At 38.4% G+C, this 22,451-nt stretch overlaps 2 protein-coding genes across 2 annotated transcripts in view; both read right to left on the bottom strand.

Annotated features, from left to right (window-relative positions):
• Positions 1–1,567: 1,567 nt before the first annotated feature.
• LOC116182278 lies at positions 1,568–4,319 on the bottom strand. The gene is made up of 6 exons (XM_031502799.1): positions 4,175–4,319; positions 3,982–4,125; positions 3,629–3,849; positions 3,371–3,585; positions 3,102–3,322; positions 1,568–3,050 (listed from the first exon to the last, which is right to left on the bottom strand). The coding sequence occupies exons 1-6, from the start codon at positions 4,306–4,308 to the stop codon at positions 2,840–2,842; spliced, it is 1,146 nt and encodes a 381-aa protein (XP_031358659.1). The 5' UTR covers positions 4,309–4,319; the 3' UTR covers positions 1,568–2,839.
• A 38-nt stretch (positions 4,320–4,357) lies between these two features.
• Positions 4,358–22,451, bottom strand: part of LOC116182274 (laminin subunit alpha-like) — a 45,455-nt gene continuing 27,361 nt past the window's right edge. Inside the window, exons 17-27 of the mRNA XM_031502793.1 lie at positions 20,400–21,689; positions 20,029–20,310; positions 19,767–19,983; positions 15,131–15,463; positions 14,770–15,086; positions 14,480–14,724; positions 14,347–14,430; positions 10,399–10,707; positions 10,178–10,344; positions 9,500–10,121; positions 4,358–4,748 (exon numbers count right to left, since the gene is read on the bottom strand). Of these exons, the coding sequence (XP_031358653.1) occupies positions 4,483–4,748; positions 9,500–10,121; positions 10,178–10,344; positions 10,399–10,707; positions 14,347–14,430; positions 14,480–14,724; positions 14,770–15,086; positions 15,131–15,463; positions 19,767–19,983; positions 20,029–20,310; positions 20,400–21,689 (4,132 nt within the window). The 3' untranslated portion in view covers positions 4,358–4,482. The remainder of the gene's footprint in view (positions 4,749–9,499; positions 10,122–10,177; positions 10,345–10,398; positions 10,708–14,346; positions 14,431–14,479; positions 14,725–14,769; positions 15,087–15,130; positions 15,464–19,766; positions 19,984–20,028; positions 20,311–20,399; positions 21,690–22,451) is intronic.

Raw genomic sequence — 22,451 nt, 5'->3', positions numbered from 1 at the left:
TGGTTGGAGCCTTTAGCACAGGGTCTGGAAGATGGGATTTTTAATATAGGTATGTTGTTTCTGACACCTAATTGAACGTATTCCACCATTTTTTCTTTTCCATCTTAAAATGTCCAGTTTTCCAATTTTACAGTCTCTACGCCTAGACTATAGGTATCAAAACTACCAAATATAAAGGTTTTGCGCGAAGTGGATTTCACAACTTGTGACGTCATCGCTAGGAATTACTCTCAATGTCAATTACAGCCATATAATTCTCCAAAAGGAACTTCTTCGACGTTAAATACTTTTTGAGTAGTCCTCTCAGTTTTTTATTTAAACACTTTGCAAAACACCACAATTCGCCCGTAGTTACGTGAAAAATGTCAAATTCGCGAAAATCTGTCCATTTGTAAAACAGCTGAAAACGAAATTAATGAGCTCAAAAGGTGATATCCTAGCAAGATATCACCTTTGGGTTCATTTGTTCAGCTCTTTTGTAATAGGATAGACTTTCACGAATTTTAAATTTTGAAAATTTGCGACCACTTCAACCAAATTTATCTTTATTTAGTAGTAAAATTTTGGATAGTTTAATGCAATGCCACATCTGTTGATGACTAAACCCTTATCTGTAATAGACACGAATCTTGAATAAAGAAAAAAAGGTGTAGAATCGCAAGGCATTTATGATCTATATTAGGTCATCTAATGCGAGTAGGTAATCCAAATTCGGATTCTAGAAATTTGCTGTGACTAGCACAGATACACCTGCGCCTATCGATTCTGCCCTTTTGTATCTAAGAATATGTGTACCAAATTTGGTTCCTAATCGGTTCGTCGCCGTTTAGCCGGAAGTGAGAATACCTACAGTCGGGCCGACAGACAGACTTTGATTCGTATTCCTAGTGCTTCAAAACGTGTATTTCCGTAAAAAAAAAGTGGGTGGGCCATTTTTTACCTTATTAACGTGCGGGTGGTAAAAATCAGGGTAGTTAGGACTCGGAATGAGGATTCATAAATTGAATTAAAATAGGGGATGTAGTAACTTTTTTGTATTTTATCAGAATTTTCGTTTATCGATTAGCAATAGAAGTAATTTGTGGGGTTTAGTGAATTTACATGCATCCCAATTAACCAAAAATAAAACCAATTTGTTAAACCTTATTAAGTAGATCGGTCTCTTCAAGGGAATTAATCATTGGAACGACACGCTAAATATACCGCACCTTTTGAACTTTCAACAACTACTGCGCGAAAAATTGTTAGGTGAAAGCGCGGTAGGTAACAGATAAGAGTAAACGATTTTCTTATCTTTAGCATTGAATATTATTCAATGACTTTAGTCACTCGCCCTTACCTTAATTGAGGTCTTTTCAAATAAAAGCAACTGTCGCTGTTCACTAGGCGTTTTTGCAATGCTCGTCAGATTTTTTACCTCATTACATAAAGCTAGCAGGTTAACCAATCATACCCACATCATCATCATGTTGCTTACATCCTGATGTATCAAAGTCTAAAGGTAGGTACTTATAAACACCATCTTAAGAGATATCTAATCTCTTCTAATTGCCCAATTGGTTCCCATCAGCCATCTTTCATGAATTCGAAGAGACCTACCCATACCATCAATAATACACTAAAATTAGCTAAACTGCAGAGGAAGTGCTGATAATGTGTCCCTATACGCGGCTCGCCACTTTTCATGTTCAGTTAGGCCACTACTGGATTAAGAATAACTGAGTCTCGCCAGAGCTTACCTTAAAATTGTAAACTTTTCTTCTCTGCCAACGTTTATTTCCAATGGTGCTGTAATGTTCGACGGACGTTTTTTGGCCCTTTTGAATCTCGGTAGTGTCGGTTCGATATGGATGACACGAATGAATTCCTACGTTATGTGTAATCTAGTTTTATGTGAGGACGTGAGATATAATCGGGAAGGGAATTGAATAACATGCAGAATTTTGCGTAAGAGAAGACAAGACAAGAACAAATAAAATATATTATAAACACACAACAAGGCGATACCAGTAAAACCTTTTATGGGCCAAAAACCTGGCATAATGAACCAACCACAAACACGAAATAAATTAACTACAAACAAAATGCAAAAGAGAAGCTCAGAAAAAACAAAATATATAAACCCAAGAACGCGCGATGCCATGTCGACACCATCCCGTTAAGCCCCGTTAATTTTCTCCCCATGCTTCGTTATGAAAATCCCCTGGATTCCCTACACTGTTAAAGACCAGGTTTCACTCACATATCCATTTAAGTTTATTACCGGAAAGGTGCGCGGAATACCAATAACACACTAATTGTTGAATTTGAAAAGAAAGTTTATTGAATAATTTATCAAAAGTGTAAAAAACACATTCAAATGCATGGAAATGCCACCCCTTGAAAAAGAACAGAAACAAAGAAAATTCCGAATCACTGTTCGCAGAGGGTAAGTATAGAGAGAAATCTGAGGTAAGAGAGATAACTGTGAAAAACACTAAACACACATTTTACATCATATCTACAATATCTACATTATACAAAAATTAACAACCCGAGGAAGTAACTTGTGGATTTTAATAAATCCGACGTTAATTTTATACTGTAACATTTGATAAGCCAAAGAATGGCCAGCTCAAATAGAATTCAAAGCGACCCCACTTCTTTCCCATTTGTGAAAAATAACATGCCGAAATCTCTTACATAAAGTAGGTACTTATACAGTGACATTAAGACTAAAGAAACGCTCCAGAACTTAACCATGCACGGACGACAGTTAAAGATTGTTAAAAGAAGACAGAAAAGAATTGAAGTGCTAATTAATCTAAATGAGTTATTAAACATTTTTTAGGATGGTCTACTATAATCTACCACTATAAAGGGCAAATATCAGTTCAAACACAAGAAAAATCATTGAAATCATACTACCAACAACCAAAATCATTATCGCAGATCCAACGTGTTCAATCCCCGCACTAGAATATCGCGATAGGTTTGTTGCAATTGGCGAAGTTAGTAGATTTTCCTTCAAGATCTTTGCCAATAAGCCAGTCTGCTTCAACTTTAGCAATCTAAAAGGGCATTAATACACAACTATGCGAGCTATTCCCTACTCGCCTCACATTCGGTTTATGGTTCTGTACACTGCACCTTTTCGCATTAAAAAACTCCTTGCGAATCGAACCTCGGATAATTTAGTTGATGCGTACGTTTGGGACAAGTTATTATTTAGACGCTGGGCGTAGTACTGCTCCACTAGGAGCTGGGGAATGATTCCAACTATGTTCTGGCGATTAATATGTGAAAATATATCACCAACACTACCGACTTCTAAGATGTCACTCTGTAATGCACTGTGAATGGTTTAGACAGAACAATCGGCTATACTTACTTTGGATTCAGCCCTGTAATAGTCCAAGCCTTTTAGGGTCACAATTCGTATGTCCATCTTTTGAATGTCGTTTGCAGTTATGCGCTTGCCCATACCTTGCTGCAGTAGCAAGGAGGTGATTCCGGCCGCGAAACCGGTATATAGTAAATAGGATATTAAATATCCCAGAAAGAATATTGCACGACTTGCGAAACCGCGAGGAGTATGACTCAAACCTGAAACCTTGAAAGTAAAGAAATACGACAATTCCACACTAACCTTGTTGGCATGCTGCCGCGTTACCCCACAGGGTGATGTCCACCCACGACCATGGTTCGTATTTCAAATCTAAGCGAGAGTACTGTTTCATCGACAGATGCAAGCAAAATGCGAGGATTATAAGAGCTATCAGAAAGCAAATCCATAATGTCCCGGCGAAAGTTAAGATGAATATGTCTTTGGTGAAATTAAGCTTGTTCGGGTCGTATATTAAAACATAGCTGAAATGCGTCAATTGTAGAGTTGACCGAAGAAAAGACTGTAAATCATTGTCATACCAACTTACAAGAACTGATCGGTTTTATGGTGTTGGTACTGTGGCAATGATTGTACAAGCTGTATAAGGTAATTACTTGCTTTGTAGAGTGCGAGTAAGTGGAGCTATTCCCAAACGTGAAGTAAACTTGTAGTCAGGATGACAGCCAAATATATCTATCTCATTTGTTAATAGCGGTTCTGTGACATTCTGTAGATAATTAATTTTGCGGTAATGAATGCTGCAAGTAAAAAATGATGGTCTAATCGCACAACCAATACCTATAATACCTTATGTTGAATTCTTGCACTAATTTCATAATTTCAATGGTATAGCCGGTGTACGCACCATTCACAAGTTTACAGTCAAAATCATATCCATCAAAAACCCCGACTGTTAAACGTTTTATAATTCTGGTATCCATTGCGTCGGTGATAGTTTGTAAAAGACTGTTCAAGAAGCAAAATGACACATTCGGCTATCTCATATATTATTAAATGCAATTACTTAAGCGAGACGTCATAATTATAATAAGTGACATATAAAAAGAGAGTAAATATAAAACGCAAATAATGCAAATGAAAGGTTTTTATTAAAATTAAATGGTCGGACATGATCCAACTGTAACGTGACCCTCTGCCATTCGTTGTTCCAAATAAATCGGATTGTTATTGATTTGGATGTCCTTGATGCATCCGATGAACGATGATCTCGTCGATAATCCGCGCGTGCGATTTATCAGTCGATGTCCGCCCAGGAATAGGGCGCCGCCAGTGTCGGTCGATTGCGACCGAAAATCGCCAACGCCCGGCTCCGTGAACGTGCTGTCGACGGAAAGAGTCACCACATTTTTCGATTTGACCGCTGAAAAATAAATGCGCCAAATTCATTTTCTTTTGTCTTTTTACACAATTTGTTAAACTCTTCCGAATTACCACTTCTTTTTGTTTCTCTAATACACAGTACTTCAATATGTTTCTGTTTTTTTTTTTTAGTAAAAGTAAGTATGCACGTTCAAATGTAACTTTTCATTTCTTTTTTTTCAAGATCGGTGCAGATCTAAATATGTCCATTTTTCCTATTGCTTGTATTCATTTTGTTTTTTTTTTTAATTTAATACTTGTCTTGCTTGTGATATTGTTCAATAAATTGGAAGGAACCAAATTAGATACAGACTTGATATACATACATACCTAATAATTAATTTTGCTAACAGTGATAAAAGATAAAGGAGTTAATATAGCTCAACTTAATGTGCGTTCAATATTGGCAAATTTTGAAAAATTTAATGACATTCTCGCAGATAGTAATTATGATTTTTTTGCAGTAACGGAGACTTGGTTAAGTTCGGCAGTGCGTAATAATGCTCTATGTATAGGTAACTACAATATTAAAAGAACCGATAGAGATGGACGTGGTGGCGGAGTTTGCCTGTTTTACAGGAATTGTTATAATGTTAAATGCTACAGGAATCTGAGGAAGTATGATAGTTTTGAGCACTTATGAGTAAGTTGCTTACTTAATAGCAAACGAATAGCCATAGGAGTAATATACAGACCACCTAATCGGTCTATAAACGAGTTTGTATTAGATTTTGATAAACTTCTTTCTACTATTATCCCGGCTTGTGAAGAGTTAGTCTGTGTAGGCGATTTCAATATAAATCTCTTGGATCTAAATTCGTATGGTGCAAACTTTCTTAGTATGCTAGATTGTGTAGGGTTGAAACAAATAGTAAAACAGCCAACTAGAATTACTAATATTAGTTGTACATTAATTGATTTAATTCTCGTCAGCAACCTAAGCATGGTTAAAACCTCTGGTGTGTCTAGTATTGCAATAGCCGACCACTTCTTAAGTCTAAAATCCAATTCTAACCTGGAACATAAGATTAAAACCTATAGGGACTTCAATTCGTTTTCTGCTGCTGATTTTACTACTGATTTAGTAAATTTACCGTGGATGGATATCATTTATTTACCTACAGTCGATGATAAAGTCTTGTATTTAAATGAATTAATCTTAACACTTTTTGAAAAACACGCACCAATTAAAACTGCTAGGTTTACAAGATTGAATAAGCAGTGGATCACCTATAATATTAAGTGTATGATAGATTTGAGAAACAAAGCTCTGAAGCGATTTAAAGAGACACGTTTGCCAAACCATTGGGAATACTACAAAGTATTAAGAAACTATATAAATTCAGCCATTCAAAATGAAAAAAGATCATATTTAAAACATACGATTGAATCAGGTGGAACTGGCGCAATATGGAAAGAGTTAGGACGTTTAAATATATATAACAGAAGTAAACCTAACATACCATGTTATATCAATAATGTAAATGAAATTAACAATTATTTTCTCAACGTTACTGCTGTTCCAAATTACAATGCTGATACTAATAAAGAAACACTTATTAATTTCTATAGTAGTAATAGGAAAGTTGATTTCCCACAACTCTTTCAATTTAAACATACCAGTGAAAAAGAAGTTCACTATATACTACTCTCAATAAAAACTAAAGCAGCTGGGGTTGATAATATCAATGTTACTTTATTGCTGCATTGTATACCGACAATTTTACCGTACATTGTACATATAATAAATTTCTCTTTTGAAACGAATACTTTTCCTACAGTTTGGAAATACGCACAGGTCGTTCCTATTGCTAAAAATCCCACCGCAGAACGATATCATGATCTTAGACCGATATCCATCTTGCTAACTCTGTCAAAAGTATTTGAAAGGATCATTGATAAACAATTACCAGAACACTTAGAGATATTTGACCTGTTGCCGGATCGTCAATCTGGTTTTAGATCTAACCATAGTTGCGGAACAGTTCTTTTAGAAGTTACCGATGACATAATATCCGCATTGGATAAAAAATTGTGCTGTTATCTCGTACTTTTAGACTATTCAAAGGCTTTTGACATGATTAACCACAATATACTGGTAGCCATATTTAGTTACTTAGGACTAGGTCCAGCGGCGACGGAGTTAATGCGGAACTATCTGGGTGGCAGAAAGCAAAGAGTGTTATTGTTATTATTGGTTAGATGTTAAAAAAGGAGTGCCACAGGGATCCATTCTGGGACCTCTGTTGTATACTATATACACATCAAATTTTCTTACGTGTTTGGGGAGTTCGAAGGGTCATATGTATGCTGATGACACACAGGTTTATCATATATTCGATCCTTCAAATCACGATGAGGCAATTAGTGAAATAAATTTATCTCTGGAAAATTTAGTGTTACTCTCAAAACAACATGAGCTCATGATTAATCCTAACAAATCTGTTGTTTTATTTTTTGGAAATCAAAACATATCCACCGATACTTTTGTTCAAGTGGATGGAACCTAGGAGTTGTCCTCGACACTAGCCTGAGGTTCAAGTATCACGTAAATACTTTAATTGGTAGATCGTACTCATGTTTAAAGATGTTATACTCCTTTAGACATGTCCTTAGTCATAAATTAAAGTTACAAATATGCAACTCCTTAGTTTTAAGCCAATTTGATTATTGTGATTTCGTCTACGGTCCTTTGTCTTGACACCATAACAGCTAAACGCATACAAACTATTCAAAACGCTTGTCTCAGATTAGCTTATGGAATTACAAAGCGAAAAAGGATATCACATACTTTACGGAAGGCGAAGTGGTTAAACATGGACAATAGACGACGTCTACACTCTGCATGCACCTTCAAAAAAATTGTGGACAGGCAAACTCCGCCATACCTTCACAAAAAGTTAACATATCGGACAGACGTTCACAACATAAATGTGAGGCAGAAAAGTAAATACATATTTAGTATACCAATGCATAGAACCGTTCTGTTTCAGCGATCTTTCAAATATCAGGCTGTAAAAATACTTAATGGACTTCCTGCCGATATTGTGACGTTAAACCAAAAAATGTTTAAGTGCAAATATAAACAATACTTGTTTACTATACAAAACGTGCAATAATTTAGCTTGTTCCCTTTCTTTTTCTTTTTTTTTCTCTTTTCAATCGTTCATCTTTTTTTTGGTTCTTAGTTGTTCTTTCTGTCTGTACCTAACTGGATGCTTTCATAAAGTTATTAAGGTTAAAGTAGAATATCAGATTAGGTTTTACCATTGAATAAAAACACTATAAGAAGCCTAACCCCGTGGAAATAAAGCGCGACAGAGATTGAACTGAGAATATAATGGAAACACTGTCAATAGTGTCGATTCTTGAACTGAGAAGAATGAGAATTTGCTTTCCTCCTATTTACCGCAAAGAGAGTTCGGTGATCACAACCAATGCGGGTGCAAGGGGATTTGTCGCGCTTTCTCCCATAAGCGTTAGGCTTCTTATAGTGTTTTTATTCAATGGTTTTACCTAAAAAATCTGAACTTTCACCTAATTGATATATGCAGTACTTATTGCAAATGTAGAACTGCTAATCAATAAAGACATTTATTATTATTATTACTTCAAGAAATTAAGCTCAAGGTACCATTTGTTAAGCTAAGGAAAAAGAATACTATTTCAACTTCCCCACTTATTCAGATCTTGATCATTTTAAATAAGTTATCCTCAGTGAATGATATCGACTTTTTTCACGATCTTCTAAGTGCAATAATAAATCAAATTAGATCTTAAGTCCTAATGTTTGTTCAGAACCCCAGTGCCATGTATATAATTGGAATTTTTATTCTGTATGATGTCTTGGTTAAACAAATAAATAAAAATAAATAAATAAAAAGATTTTTCTATGTGTTTCCTCTCCCAAATGCCAATCAATGTCCAATGTGAATAATGAAACACCATTGAAACGCAATTGTGCAATTAATTGAAAAATGCTCACAGCCAAGTTATGTAAATAAATATACTGAACTGCAAGATTTAAAAGCTGTTAATAAGAATTTCGACCTATAAATATTACTGGATATGTCTATCTAGAATGTTCTCGACTGCTCAAGGACGCATATTCCTGAGAAAGATTGAGTCTCGTCCGCCTTCGTTCTTTATTGCTGATGACTAATCTTTCATGGCGCCTTGATGTCTATCGGGATTTCTGGAATATTCGCTAGACTACTCCCCATCTTAAAACTGATGCGTCTCACAACAAAGACGACGGAAATTGTAGGGGACATACAGTCCCAGGCAACTTTTGTTCTATAGCGCGAACTTGCACGACGACTCCTCGTGCATCTTCCATTCTTGAAGAAAAACAATCACAGTTTACAACCAATGGGTACAATGAATCCACGAACCGATCCGTGCTCGAAGGTACCAAAATGTCAGGGGCGGCCCTACACCATTAAACTTTCTCTAGGTCGCTTAGCAATAAATTATTACGCCTTTGTGCAGAAAATTTTACACCTGTTGCAGTATATTGCTTAGGTAAAAACACAAAATGGAATTTTTTATGCTACTTTTGTCCAAAATTTTGACATATACTCGTAGGTACTTCAATTTGAGGTAAGCAGTAGCGCAAATTACATACCAACAGAGTAAATTCCATCTTGTTGACCGTATGTGCACATACATTTTTGTAACCATCAAGTTCATTACTAATCATATGCCAATAATGGCAAAGTAAACTCACCTAAGAGGCTTTAATATACGCACCTTGAATGCTGTGCCACTGTCCATCACAGAAATAATGAGGCTTGTCAGGTTTGAAGGAGGTGTATATAGGTCCCTTTCCATTTTCAACCGTCAACTTAATGACACCATCCACCATTTCCAAAACCAAATAATCTCGCTTGCCGTGAACCGATATAAGCAAGCCCGAGATATTTCTCGGCTTTATTTCCATTTTAATGTCGATCTCCAAGCCGACCTTGAACTTCTCCTCGAGTTTCATGTAACCGCCTTGAATTCCGAAGAAGACGCCCGGTTCGACGTCCCGCAAGCACCTCATCACCTCGATATTCGTCGGATCGTCCATGACGAACGAGTTCATGTAGAAGTTGCTGATGCAACCGTCGAAGTACGCCGTCGAATTTATGTTGGCGTAAACGTTGGCGAATTTACTCTGCGGGACGCCGCCAACGTAGTAAGGTGGGTAGAGCTGTATGGTGCTGATATTTTTCGGAGTGCGCCCTTCGATAACCACTTGGTCGTCGATGATTAATTTACCTTCGGGACCGATACGGCTGATGTTAACGTGATGCCATTCGCCATCGTTGTAGGTACCATCAGAGCGTAAAACGGCAGCACCTGTACCGCCGTTAAACGAATACACCACCTACAAAGTACAAGTAAACCAACTACTTTTAAAAGGCAGAGGTTGAATCATCTTACACGTCCTTCTTTTAAGTACAATGCCACGTGTTGGATAACTGTTGGGTTTGTTACATAGAAAATAATACCATCAAGGGCTGTTGTTTTGAATTCGAACGTAAAGTCATAGTGCTTTCGCATTCTTCCTCTTGTTGTATTGTACTCGGTTCGACTCTGCTTGTCTCGTGCTGTGAACAAGATCCAAATTAATTAATTTCTAGTGGACTAATAAAAACCCTTACAGTATTTGAATGCTCGAGTCGGTGAAGTAACATCGATTGCTGGCACCATTGGCAAAACGCACGACGGTTTGGGTACCGGTGGTTCTGTAGGTGGTACGGTAACAGGCGCTACATGCACAGGTGGTACTACTTCCGGGAATTCTTCCGATTCAATTTCAGGAACTTCTCCAAATACTGAGAGAAGTGTGGTTGTAGGCGGGTCCGGTGCGCGGACAGTGTGAAACTCTACCCTCTCGGTTGCCACTTCAGGTTTTTTTTCAGGTATTAGTGGTTTACTTTCTCTACCTCCATCTCCTCTTTGTGGAATACCTGCAAGTCACAATCGTAATAGGTGTAAAAGGGTGCCACTAGATCGTGTCAGAGAGTGTCAAGTTAAAAATAAATGCTGACAATCAAATTCATCGTAACCACGAACCCAAGGCCACCACCCAGTTATTTTTCCATCACTCTGAGTACCATGGAGATAAGACCTGTCGGAGCAGCCTTCGTTACCAAATTGAGAAACCTGACATTAGTGGATCAAGAATGATTACATTAAAGCGACCGTTTTGGGGAACGAAAACATAAGACTGAGCCAGGCGTGCGCGAGTAGAAAATGAAGCGGTTGCCACCTCCAACGGCTGGTATACCTTACATACTATGCGATCAAAAATGAGTTGCTGTCGAGTCACCTTTGGAACTTTTGTTTACATGGGAAATAGTACTTGACTTGAACTTCCAAAGGCGACTCGGCAGCAACTCATTTTTGAGCGCCCGTTACTAGTAACCCTGGCGATCAGCACAAGGCAACCTTGATTGACGTGTGCAGCATAACGCACTAGAGGGTGTCCACCTGATTGGCTTGCACTTTTATTTCTGAAAGTACATCTAATTCTAACAGAGGCCAAAGGTACAAAACTCTCGCTCTTCCAAATTTTCAAAAGGTAGGCACACTCTATGATAAAACTAATGAAATATTAAGGTTTTCGCCTTATTAGAGTACGGCCACAACGGAGCGCTATTGAATATGAGCCGCATTAAAAATCCAGTTTCCAAATACGGCCGAGTGGCAAAAAATTCCCCTACTGAAAATCGTATGCGATTCTTCATAATTACCTTGATGAGGATGAAAATAGAAACATTTGATTAAATTTAAAACAATTTGAAAGTAAAAAAAAATAAGCTTAATAATTTTATGCACGAGACGTCAGCTCCCACCCTCGCTCCTACCTACGCGCGACCTTAGTTGCTCTGATGTGATTCCACTATTTGGCACGTTTATTTTTCTTTGTGAGCGGGGCTATGATGCGCTGCTATGATCGGCGCTCCATTGTGGCCGCACAGTTAAGTGTTGAAATTAGAGAATTGCGGTTTTTATATTCGGAAGAGCTTTCTGCAAAACAGTACAGCCTTCATCGGTAACAACTAAAATACAACAATTACAGACGAGAAGAGGCGAGTAACTTTAGCGCATTTTCCATGCATTGATCAGTACTTCCCAAAAGATCACAGCTATGTGCGCCATGTTTTTATTTACTAGAAGCATCTATGGTTAAAATTGCAAAGAAGTGTCTATGAAGTTGGCACATGTATCTGTTTTTTTTACCACCCGCACGTCAGTAAGCGACCTCCCTTGCATTGAGGTAAAAAATGACGCCTCACTTTTTTTGACGTTTTGAAGCACCAGAAATCCGAATCAAACAAAATCTCGATGATGTCGGTCTGTCGGTTCGTCTGTACTCTCATTTCCGGCTAAACGCCTGAACTGTTTTTAGCTGTTAATTTGGTACACATATTCTTAGACATAAAAGGGCAAAGATGCGCATGCCACAGCAAATTTTTTAGAATATGCGATATGTTTATCTTTACTAGAAGCATCTTTAATTGAAATTTCAAAAAATAGCACCATAAATAAGAAAGTTAGCATTGAACAGTCTGCACATGCGCAGATTTGATTTTTACTATATGCAATATACTTGCCTTTGCTAGAGACATCTGTGGTTAAAATTTCAACAAAATATATTTATAAAAAAGGACATTGCGCAATCTGCGCATGCGCACATCAAATAGACCAAATTCAGAAAGAACGAACAAAATGTATTAAAAATTGTAGGTAGTTAAGGATTCAGGTATACTGACAGAGAGAGACCGCAATAGCGCACCAAACTTCGTTAGAAAATGCGCGAATTGCGTGCTATTAACACCCCCAGTAATCGATCTGGAAATTAAAGCATTTACCCTACATACTCCTCATAGCTGCTTCCGGGCGCCGGGAAAAGTCTAAATAGTCTTCATGTCGACGTACCTATGGTGCAGATTTAATTATAAAAATACCAAGGCAATTTTGGAACCATGCTCACCCTCTAAATTCCTCAGATTTTTCCGAGAAAATCAAATCAGCTAGATTTGTACAAAATGCTTAAACCGTAAGCCTGCACCAACTCCTCAACGCTTCACACCCTCTAGGGGTAGCTGTAAGGCAAAGAAACTAAAGGAGGGAGACAAAGACACCAATAGTGCCTGACCCACCACAGGGAGCTGGAGGATCGCAAAGAGCCATATCCCGAAGGCGCAACAGAGGGATAATGACCGGAGGAAAAACTAAATTCAGTAACTTATATAATCCTTTCACAAGTAGACTTTGCTTCCACAGGAGAGAACACTCCCCAAAAAAGACATCGACTCTATGTCAAGAGGGGCGGTGGGATGATGCAAGCGTTGTATTCTTAACCTAAAGCGATTTAACAGCTTTTACAGACGTTTCTCACTTTAAAATGGAGGACGCGAGAACGATGCGTATAGGTTGAGATTCTTTATTATCCACTATTGACGTGAAATGCGCACTTCCTAGTAGCCATTGCTCAGGAAGACCTTAAATTTTTACGGTGCTCCTTTCACAATAATAATTTCTTAATTTTGGGGTGAAACCGTAAAGGCTGGCGCGCGAAAACCTTTTCGAACATTAGGTATGCTAGTACGACGAGGTTTTGTAGTAAACGACTAGCACTATATTGTATTCATTTTAAGAAGGTTGCGGTAGAAAGCATAGGGAAGCTTTGACCTTCACTGTGATTGGTTAAAACACGAGTCAGTATTACAATGAAACATAAAACGACTGGTGAATTTGGTAAGGCGGTAGTTTATGTTGCCACTGACGTAGTGTCATTAGCTGTTATTGGCAAAGGTTTATTTCTGTTCGCAGTGCTGAATATTTCTACTTTACAATAATTTGGTACCGTTTTTATTTTTCCTGTGTGTGTTTATCTTCAAACGCAGCGCCATCTACTACCTTCTTATAATGAATGCAGTATAGAACTATCAAAAGACGGGCACCATTTTCCATACAGACCCTCCATAAATACCTACGGAAAAAGTTTACCAAAGGAAAATTTACACATGTACCGCTTCATAGTGAACACGAACGAAAAAGTGTCTGATGATAAGCGATATCATGAAACGTATTGCTGAAAGCGATCGCGGTTGCTACGATCTCTTCAGATCTAAAAAACAAGCACGGGACAAAAATACGAGTTTCTTATTCGTTTAAAAAGGTACGGCAGCCGAGTTTGTTTAAGACGCGTTTTCATACCGGTCTAGTTCAATTCCAATCGTTCTACATCGAATCGACGACAATCGCCGACTAAAAGTAGACAGTCTTTCTACTTCGGTCTAAGACTCACTCCTGCCAAGCCAAAAGGTGGCTACATATTCAATTTGATTTCGATGCAATAATCGACCCAAATCGTTCAACTCAAATCGACCCGTGAAAACGCACCTTTAGTACAGAAAGGGAAGTCCCGGTTTTGCTACCGGCCGAGATTTAAATAGTGAGAGAAGTGGGATACCATTTTTATTTTTTAAAGTTGCTTAAAATGATCCAAAAAAGGACAATCGTAATAGCCTAGCTAAAAGGGGGAAAAAGTAACAGCGAAAATGGCAAAGAATTGTAATATTGACGCCTAAACTCACCTGCGATGTATGGCTCCTCTGTTTTAACTGCAGGTGGTTCTGTGGTACCAAATTCAATTTCATGAATTGGTGGCAATGTCGGTACTAAAACAATAGTGCTATGAATTTTCATGTGACAAAAGCAAGGAGTTACCTGTATGAACATTGGTTTCACTTCCTATAAGTTCATCCAGTATACATTTCCCCAAAAATTCACCTTTTCTATCGGTGAAGCTGGCGAAATTAATAATATCACCATTTTGACTGGCATCGACAATGCATCCACTAAAGAACTTGGTTGTTGCAAACATGGATGGATTGATATTTAAGTTCGACGGAAGCCCACCAAAGTATATGTCTCCATACATTATTCGTAAGGGTGTTGGTGGCGACCCCAACCTTCGGTTTGAAGTATTAACGTGGGCGCTAAAAGGATGTACTTACATTTTGATATCATGATCGTCGACGTCTAATCGTAAGGTTTGGCTACTGTGTGTAATGGTGACCACGTGCCACTCGTTATCATTGTAACTGCTTTCGCCACTGTCAAGCTGCACTTTCTGGCTAATCAGCGCCAATCGACCACCTACTAAACCTAACGAAATACCTTCATTGTTAAACTTGTCGCTTGCGTAAAGTATGAGTCCCTCCTTTGATTTGGTTCTGAATCGAAGATTCATTTGGAAAACATCACTTGTCGAAAAGTGACTGTTGGCAATATATCCTTGTCGGTCGCTTATAAATGAAACCATCCTTGCGAACTAGAAAACCACCTTTATAATGGATAACACAATAAATTGGATACCTTCTCTGGACAACCAGGTACAACGCCATACGCCTTAATATGTCGACTTAAGTCAAGTGGACTGCCCATTATTGCCACATTATCGATACACCCGTCGAAATCCACATTGGTGACATCTTTCACGTGGTGTTCCTGCGGATAGCCGCCGAAGAAGAACGTCTCCGATGACTCCAAGGCGGATCCACCAACATCCGCGGTATTATCCGGCATATCCTCCTTGTCGACAATAAATCTACCCTTGGAACCCTCGCGGCTAGCTTCGATGGTATGCCAGTTACCATCGTTGTACATCTTCGGAGTAATCCACATTTTCGTTCCCGCGCCCAAGTTGTACTGTGAAACGGATGAGATCATCAATGTCGGACGACACCATTTCGAATTTTTAATAAAAGCGGATTGTTTGTTTAACTGTTTTTTGTTTATTATTTTGCGCGATTTCAGGGAAAGTCGCGAGAGAGCAATCTAAATCCCCCTCAGTGTTGGGCGTTAGAGACGAGTTTACACTCTTCTGACAAGAGGACTGAACAAAATAATAACCATAGAGAGCGTCCCAGGGTATCCCTCAACCTGTTTCATATCGCCGAGCCTCAAAAACACACCAAACCGCAAAAGTGCATCCATCTCCTGCGCTGACCAAAAGAGGAGAAAGGTCACGCTAGCCGAAAGGCAACTCAAAGTAGTGATTATAGATACCAAACTGGCCTCGGCAATGGGTTCTTGACCACAATTTGTTCGCTCTAAAAGACTCTACACTAGAAACCACGCGCAGGAGTTGGAGGTACTAGGGCGAGATCCTAAGAGTGGTTGAAGGAGGTGGTTAGCAACGTCCCATTGTGGGTGGCTCTCTCTGACCACATAGAGAAGTAGAAAGTCACTTCAGATAGAATGATTTAATTTAAATGTTAAATGCAAGGGTCCAAAAGTGGTATTGCAACTCCAAGGGAACAGATATTCCCCTTTACAAACATCTCCTTGGAGAAAAACTTAATAGAGCACCCTTTTGAGGTCCTGCCGACTTACAAGGCAAAGTCCTACCAACTCAATTGTGGAACCATCTGAACAGGCATGTCTTCTGAGGACTGCCAAAACGTCCCATAATCATCTCTGGTGGTGCAGGGCGCACGAAAAGCAGAAAACTCAGTTGGGCAAAACTGTTCAATCAGACAAAGAAGAGTAAATCTATATCCGATTGAGAGGCCTATAAGGTAAACCAAAGGCTAAATAAAATGGGTATTAAGAGGCGTCAGAGAGAGGCATGGAAGAGTTTTTTCAGCTCTATATGATCCACTTCCTCTGCATCCCGCCTAAATAAAATTCTAACAAAAGGTTCATATTATAACCTAGCTAGACTCAGACATAGAGTAAATAATAGAGGTTCCATGCTGTATAAATTTGTGGCAGTGAGAGACTATCCCTGAACATAGATGGCGAAAAGCAAATGCCGACGCTCCCTCTGAATTCAAGAATAGTGTACTAAATTATTACTAACACTGCTTGTTAATGTTGTTATCTCAGCTCGCTGTGCGTTAATAAGTGGAGAATGGAGGCGACACGCGACCCTGAAATGTATACTTCTATTTATCAGCAACATTTAGCTACTCACATAACATTATAATGAATGTGCTGCTTATTCTGCCATTGACGAAAGATGGTCTTTACCTTGACCTACCACAATTTGTCACTTAATAATAAACTTTTGCATATCTTTTGATGATGCCCATTATAGAACATTATCTTAGCTATATTTGCATCGCAAGACGGCTTAGCGTTTTAAATGACATCACTGATTTACGTAACAATTATTTTATGAAAACTCAAATTCGTATATTGTGTACAATAGGCAAACAAAATTTCATATTTATTGTGTGCATGTTTTTGAACATGAGAAATACATGCATGTATTGCTTGGATTTGGCCCATTGTTAATAAGTTTATTACACATGATATATAGTATAGGCCAACTGTGCAGTTTGAACCAAATCGGCTCAAGCGTTTGGCAGTTACCTATCCTGTTCACGGACGGACACCATCGACCTCCTATATAAAGCTTGTATCGCTTTGTTCTGTAGCTTAATTATCATTACAAAAAAAAGAAATTTCAATGCTGTGGCGCCTTGGTATAGAATTCGGTTTAATTTTGAGGTTTTCGTCAACGATTTGCTTAGAAACACCATAGAGTCAGTAAATTTGCCATGTAACAAAATCCAGGAGTGTGTAGCACCATGGACTAAATTACACTAAGAAAATTGACGAGAAGTATTTCAGAAAAATGTCATCACATACGTCATAAGAAGTAATCTACATAATCATAAACGTCCGACTTCAAATTCTATTATAGAATTATAGATAAAAGTGAAAATGGCCTTGTAATGTGATCGTCATCTACGCCTACGTAGATTTTTGCTTTATCTTCAAGCCATAAAAGTAATTCAATCTTCGTAAAGTAGGAAGTAGGTCAGCGAAGAGAGAATTTTCCTGATTTTTCTGTGCGGAACTGCCGACTGCCCAGTGCCAAATCAGTTCCAATGTAGTATTTTTTGAATGCGTTTCTAGTCTATAACTTTTGATTGAAAAGTCTGATGGAAAAAGTACGAATTGTTTTGGATTCTACGCACCAAAATTAATAAGAAAAAGTGTATTCTCGAGAAATTTTGGTGCAGCGAATTTTTGGCAAAAAAGGAAGGTTATACACTGCCTTTTTTTGAGGCCCCAAAAAAAAATTGTCTCAGATCGACCCGGGAAAAAAAGTTTCTTATTGAAGTCTATAACTTTTGATTGAGAAGTCTAATCGAAAAAGTACGAATTGTTTTGGATTCTACCCACCAAAATTAATAAGAAAAAGTGTTTTCCCGAGAAATTTTGGTGCAGTCGATTTTTGGTAAAAAAGGAAGGTTGTACACTGCCTTTTTTGAGGCCCGAAAAAAAAATTGTCTCAGATCGACCCGGAAAAAAATTTTCTTATAGAATGTGGCCTGTAGAATCCATAATTTCAAACAGGTCCAAGATTGGGCTACTAGTTCAAAAGTTACAGCCCTTTGAATTTTTTTTCGAAATTGGTTTCTAGTCTATAACTTTTGATTGAGAAGTCTGATGGAAAAAGTACGAATTGTTTTGGATTCTACGCACCAAAATTAATAAGAAAAAGTGTTTTCCCGAGAAATTTTGGTGCAGTCGATTTTTGGAAAAAAGGAAGGTTAATACTGCCTTTTTCTGTCCCGAAAAAAAAATATCATTGTATATAATATACATCTTTATATACAATGGTAGTATGGATGGAATTGATCTTTTCTCTCACAAATACACTATACTTACAGCACTCCCACATTAGTGAATTGCGCAAAAGGACCTTGTTTGCGTAAATTCCACACAAAATTGCTAAAGCAGTGTTAAAACGGTCTACGTGTACCGCTAATCCAACAAAAACGTTAGAAATTATACGCATAATCAGTTATATTTTCTCACTGTACCTATTTAATTTTCATTGCTAGCTAAATTCAAATAAAGTTTGTAATTGGGCAAAGGTAAGGCGTTAAAATAATAAAATAAATAGGTCTATGGCCTGAAAGAATTAAAAGACTCCTTGCATAGGAAGCATAATATCACATTCCGGTGATTAAATATAATGCTGACAGTATCATGGTCTGTGTTGGTGCAAAGTAATGACGTAATTCAAATCTCAATTTTGTTGTCAGTACATTTAAATAGGTAATACAGGTTACATGCTGCTATATGGTAATACAGCGATACAACAGCTTTGAAGAACAGTCACAAGATAGCAACACTTCCGTACAAGATTTTCTACTGCAACAATATCCTATCCCATGACACCTCTTTATATTATTTACTGTATGATTCGGGTATGCGAATGATAACCCTACTAAAACCTGGCAAATTTGAGGCTACTCTATGCAGACTGAACACTCCTTGTCCAACCTCACAAAAACGGAGCCAGTTTTCTTCACAAGAAAAAGACAGGTAAAGCCTCACCTCAACACAAGTGTTTTATAGTCCAGAGCTGACTCTTCCACTTACAGTTGCAACTGACAGGGCGACGATTAGAGCCCCCTCCCCTTCCCGCATGCTTAGGTTCATGCTATGTATGGGATGGCTTGAGCGAAGTTGAGGAGTCAAACGACTCTAGTGAGAGAGGGAGCTACATGTGGATCCAGATCCAGAGCAATCTGAATGTTCAAAATCTCACCAAAATTTCGGTTAAAAAATGAGTAAGTAGGCATTGGAAAAGATGCCAACAAAGAAAAATGTTCGACTTTTTACAAACGGTGCAGTTTTTGAAAAGATTGACCGTGTCTGGCCATAAAATAAGTCAAATTTTTCACAAATTAAGCCTCTATGATACTTTTAGTGCTAAAATAAGTGTATAGTCTCTTCAGGTTAGCGGAACTCCATCGCCAAACCCAGCTCTCCATGTTGACGCTTGGTCAAAGCCCAAAGGGATTTCTTCGAAATTATTTGACCCCCTTTAGGATAGTTCCAAGACGGCGTCAGACGAATAGGTAAAAAAGAACAGTTAAATAAACCTAAAGAACCACTAAACAGCATTTTGCAGTAAACTTTTTGTAAAAACCCATAATGGTTCAGGCCAACATCACAGAGATAAAGCATCACTCGGGCTTACCTGGTACAGAATTCGGCCATCCTTGATTTCAAGCGACAAAAACGTTTTACTCTTACCACCAGCCATCAGGAATAATAATCCTGTTGGAGCAAAAGTTTTAAAACTAATTTGTACATCTGACCGGCCTCTTAGAAGGAACGACCTTGCGTCGTAAATCACGTAACCGTAACCGTTAAATCTGAAACCGGTGCTCGGGTGCAGTTCAAGAAGTTGATCTCTACAAAAGCAGCCTTGAAAATGAACGTGCGGTCGCAGTTGTTACCTTCGCGTCGCCCCGTGGTTGTTTTCATTTCCTTCGACAAAGTTCCAAAGGGAGATTGGGGTTTCGCCGATGACCACGTCTTCAATTTCACCGTCAAACGAATTTTGAATGATCTGCTCTTGTATGGGGAACTGCGGCGGGTAGCCTCCGATAAACAGTTTGGATTGGTTTCGATCCAAATTGAATATGGTCTTCGGTCCTTGCAGTTCTTCGGGTGTACCGTGCAGTATGACCTCGCTACCGACCTGTTCGCGGACGGTTAGTTTTACGTTATGGGCGGTCCTAGAAAATTCAAATTAAAGATTCATTATATATTATAGATACAGCAGCAGGTTTAGTGATGGAAATAATTTGATTACTTCCAAACCTACCTGTCAATGATGAACTGATACCATGTATCATTCGAAACAAATTTGTTATTAACAACGCGCTGTGGTCCATTACCGACATCCATGGTAAACACCAAATAACCATTTTCCACTTCCAGGGCCATAAAATCGTCCGAAGATGTTCGTCGTAAATTAGTCCCGATACCATTGCCAAGGTAAAATAGGAGACCGTTGGGTTCCTTAGTCTTGAAGTAGCCAGAAATATGAGCAGAAGTACTCAGGTCATTCAGATTTGGAGGATTTTGTAGTTCGAGGGTCGTGTTGCGATAAAATTTCACTCCGACTTCGATACGATTCGCCACATCGCGCGCTAAGGCGATCTGTTGGTTGAGTATTTTGATTTTCTCAGCTATCTCCTTGCCAACGTCAAGTATGCGGGCCTGTCTCGCCGGGATGTTCTCGAGATCGCGCTGGATTATCGGCAGGCGCTCGTTGACGCTCCTCACTTGTTTGTCGGCTTTATTAATATCTCGTAGGGTGTCGTCCAACTTATTTGGTAAATATTCCGAAGCTTGTTTCTCTTTGGACACCTCAAGAAAATGTTGCGAAGCTTTAGCGAGAGTTTCCTTTGCTAAATCATCCGCATGGCTCACTATCTTCGAGGCTTCAATAAGCCGCTCGTCGAGAATTTGCGCGTGCGGTTGCCGTAAGAATTTCTCGATGTTGTCTAAACGCTCCACATTATTTTCGTGTACGGCGCGAATAGGACGTGCCTTTGTAAATGCGCTTGTAAGACGCGGATAAATATCATTGAGCACTTTTTCACTGGCCGCATCAGCTTCAATGAGCAACTTGGAGGAGATGTCATGCGATGATCCGGTATCCTCTTGTACTTCTAACAATAAACTAGCAGCTTCGCCGGCCGCGGTTTCGCCCAATTCGACCGCAGTTTCCGCATTGTCTACTGCATCCACTATGCTTTTATAGGCCGTGGCCGCTCGAATAGCGTTTGTCGAAATATTTCTAGATTCGGTGAATAAGTTATCAAATCTTTCGGCGGAAATGGATAAATTAGCGGCGTGTTCCTGAACTTCGGGCATCAACTCCTGTACACTTTCCAATTGTTTTAAATATAAGTCAAGAGTGTTACCCAGTTTCACATTTTCTTGCTCCAGAGATTGTGGCTCGTCAGCAATTTTATTATATGCAATATTTGCCTTGTTTAAGTACACTGTAGCATTCTTTAGCAATGCCTGCGAGTTGTTCATATTCTTGTAGATTTCATCCGTTTGGTTTTTAATGGCGTCAAGTTTTTTTATTAACGCTTCTTTCCTAAAATAAAAAAGAAAACAAGAATTACACGTTGATAATTAAATGAAACAAATAGTAAATAAATATGCTGATTACTAGATTAGCCAAGCACCTCCTAGTCAATTAGGCAATATTTACTGATCTTAATTATATTAGAATAGGTACCTATGCTCTACAAATAAGGACACTATCATCTTATTTTCATGTGCTTCCAGTCATTTGAGCAAGACAGTTTCCCCTAAATGTAAAGTCGCGCAACAAAATTGTAAACAATTTAACTCCTACCGCAAATGGAATTTCAGTATGGTCACGTTTGTTGAGAATCACCAAGAGTACTATTTATTCAATCTCCAAGGTAGGTACACTATTGGATCTGACTTGTGCATTGGGCTGGTTGTGTGCCACTTGTTCTTTGTGTAGCAAATTTTAGTGATAAAGAATGCGCTGTTACTACTTGACCATATCTATATGACTAATTAAATTTGATTGCTGACAAAATTTTGGTTCTGCACGAATTTTGAGCAATTCGAAATAAATGTGGTCCAGTGAAGGTTGAAGTCCAGCATAATTTTAAACCATTAACTGCACGTCGAAAATAATATTAAAAAAGTACAGCGACGTCACGTATCAACCGATAACAAAAAGATATTTCTTTTTCTTACCTTAGTGCAGGCAATAGAAGGTTTTGATTTTGGAGGCTCTTCTTGCACCTATTTACCAAAAAATAAGACCTGCGATGAGTTAAAAATCACTTTATTGAGTCACTATTGTCCTAAACGTCCA

The sequence above is a fragment of the Photinus pyralis genome, unplaced genomic scaffold (genome assembly GCF_008802855.1).
Source record: "Photinus pyralis isolate 1611_PpyrPB1 unplaced genomic scaffold, Ppyr1.3 Ppyr1.4_unclustered_Scaffold450, whole genome shotgun sequence".
Classification (NCBI taxonomy): Eukaryota; Metazoa; Arthropoda; class Insecta; order Coleoptera; family Lampyridae; genus Photinus; species Photinus pyralis.
This window is presented reverse-complemented; position numbering and strand designations above follow the sequence as displayed.

Coding starts and splice junctions, on each gene's coding strand:
- LOC116182278 (XM_031502799.1), bottom strand. CDS start 4,308: ATGGATACCAGAATTATAAAACGTTTAACAGTCGGGGTTTTTGATGGA. Junction 3,323..3,370: donor ATTACAGGGCTGAATCCAAA/GTAAGTATAGCC, acceptor AGTGCATTACAG/AGTGACATCTTAGAAGTCGG. Junction 3,051..3,101: donor TACAGAACCATAAACCGAAT/GTGAGGCGAGTA, acceptor ATGCCCTTTTAG/ATTGCTAAAGTTGAAGCAGA.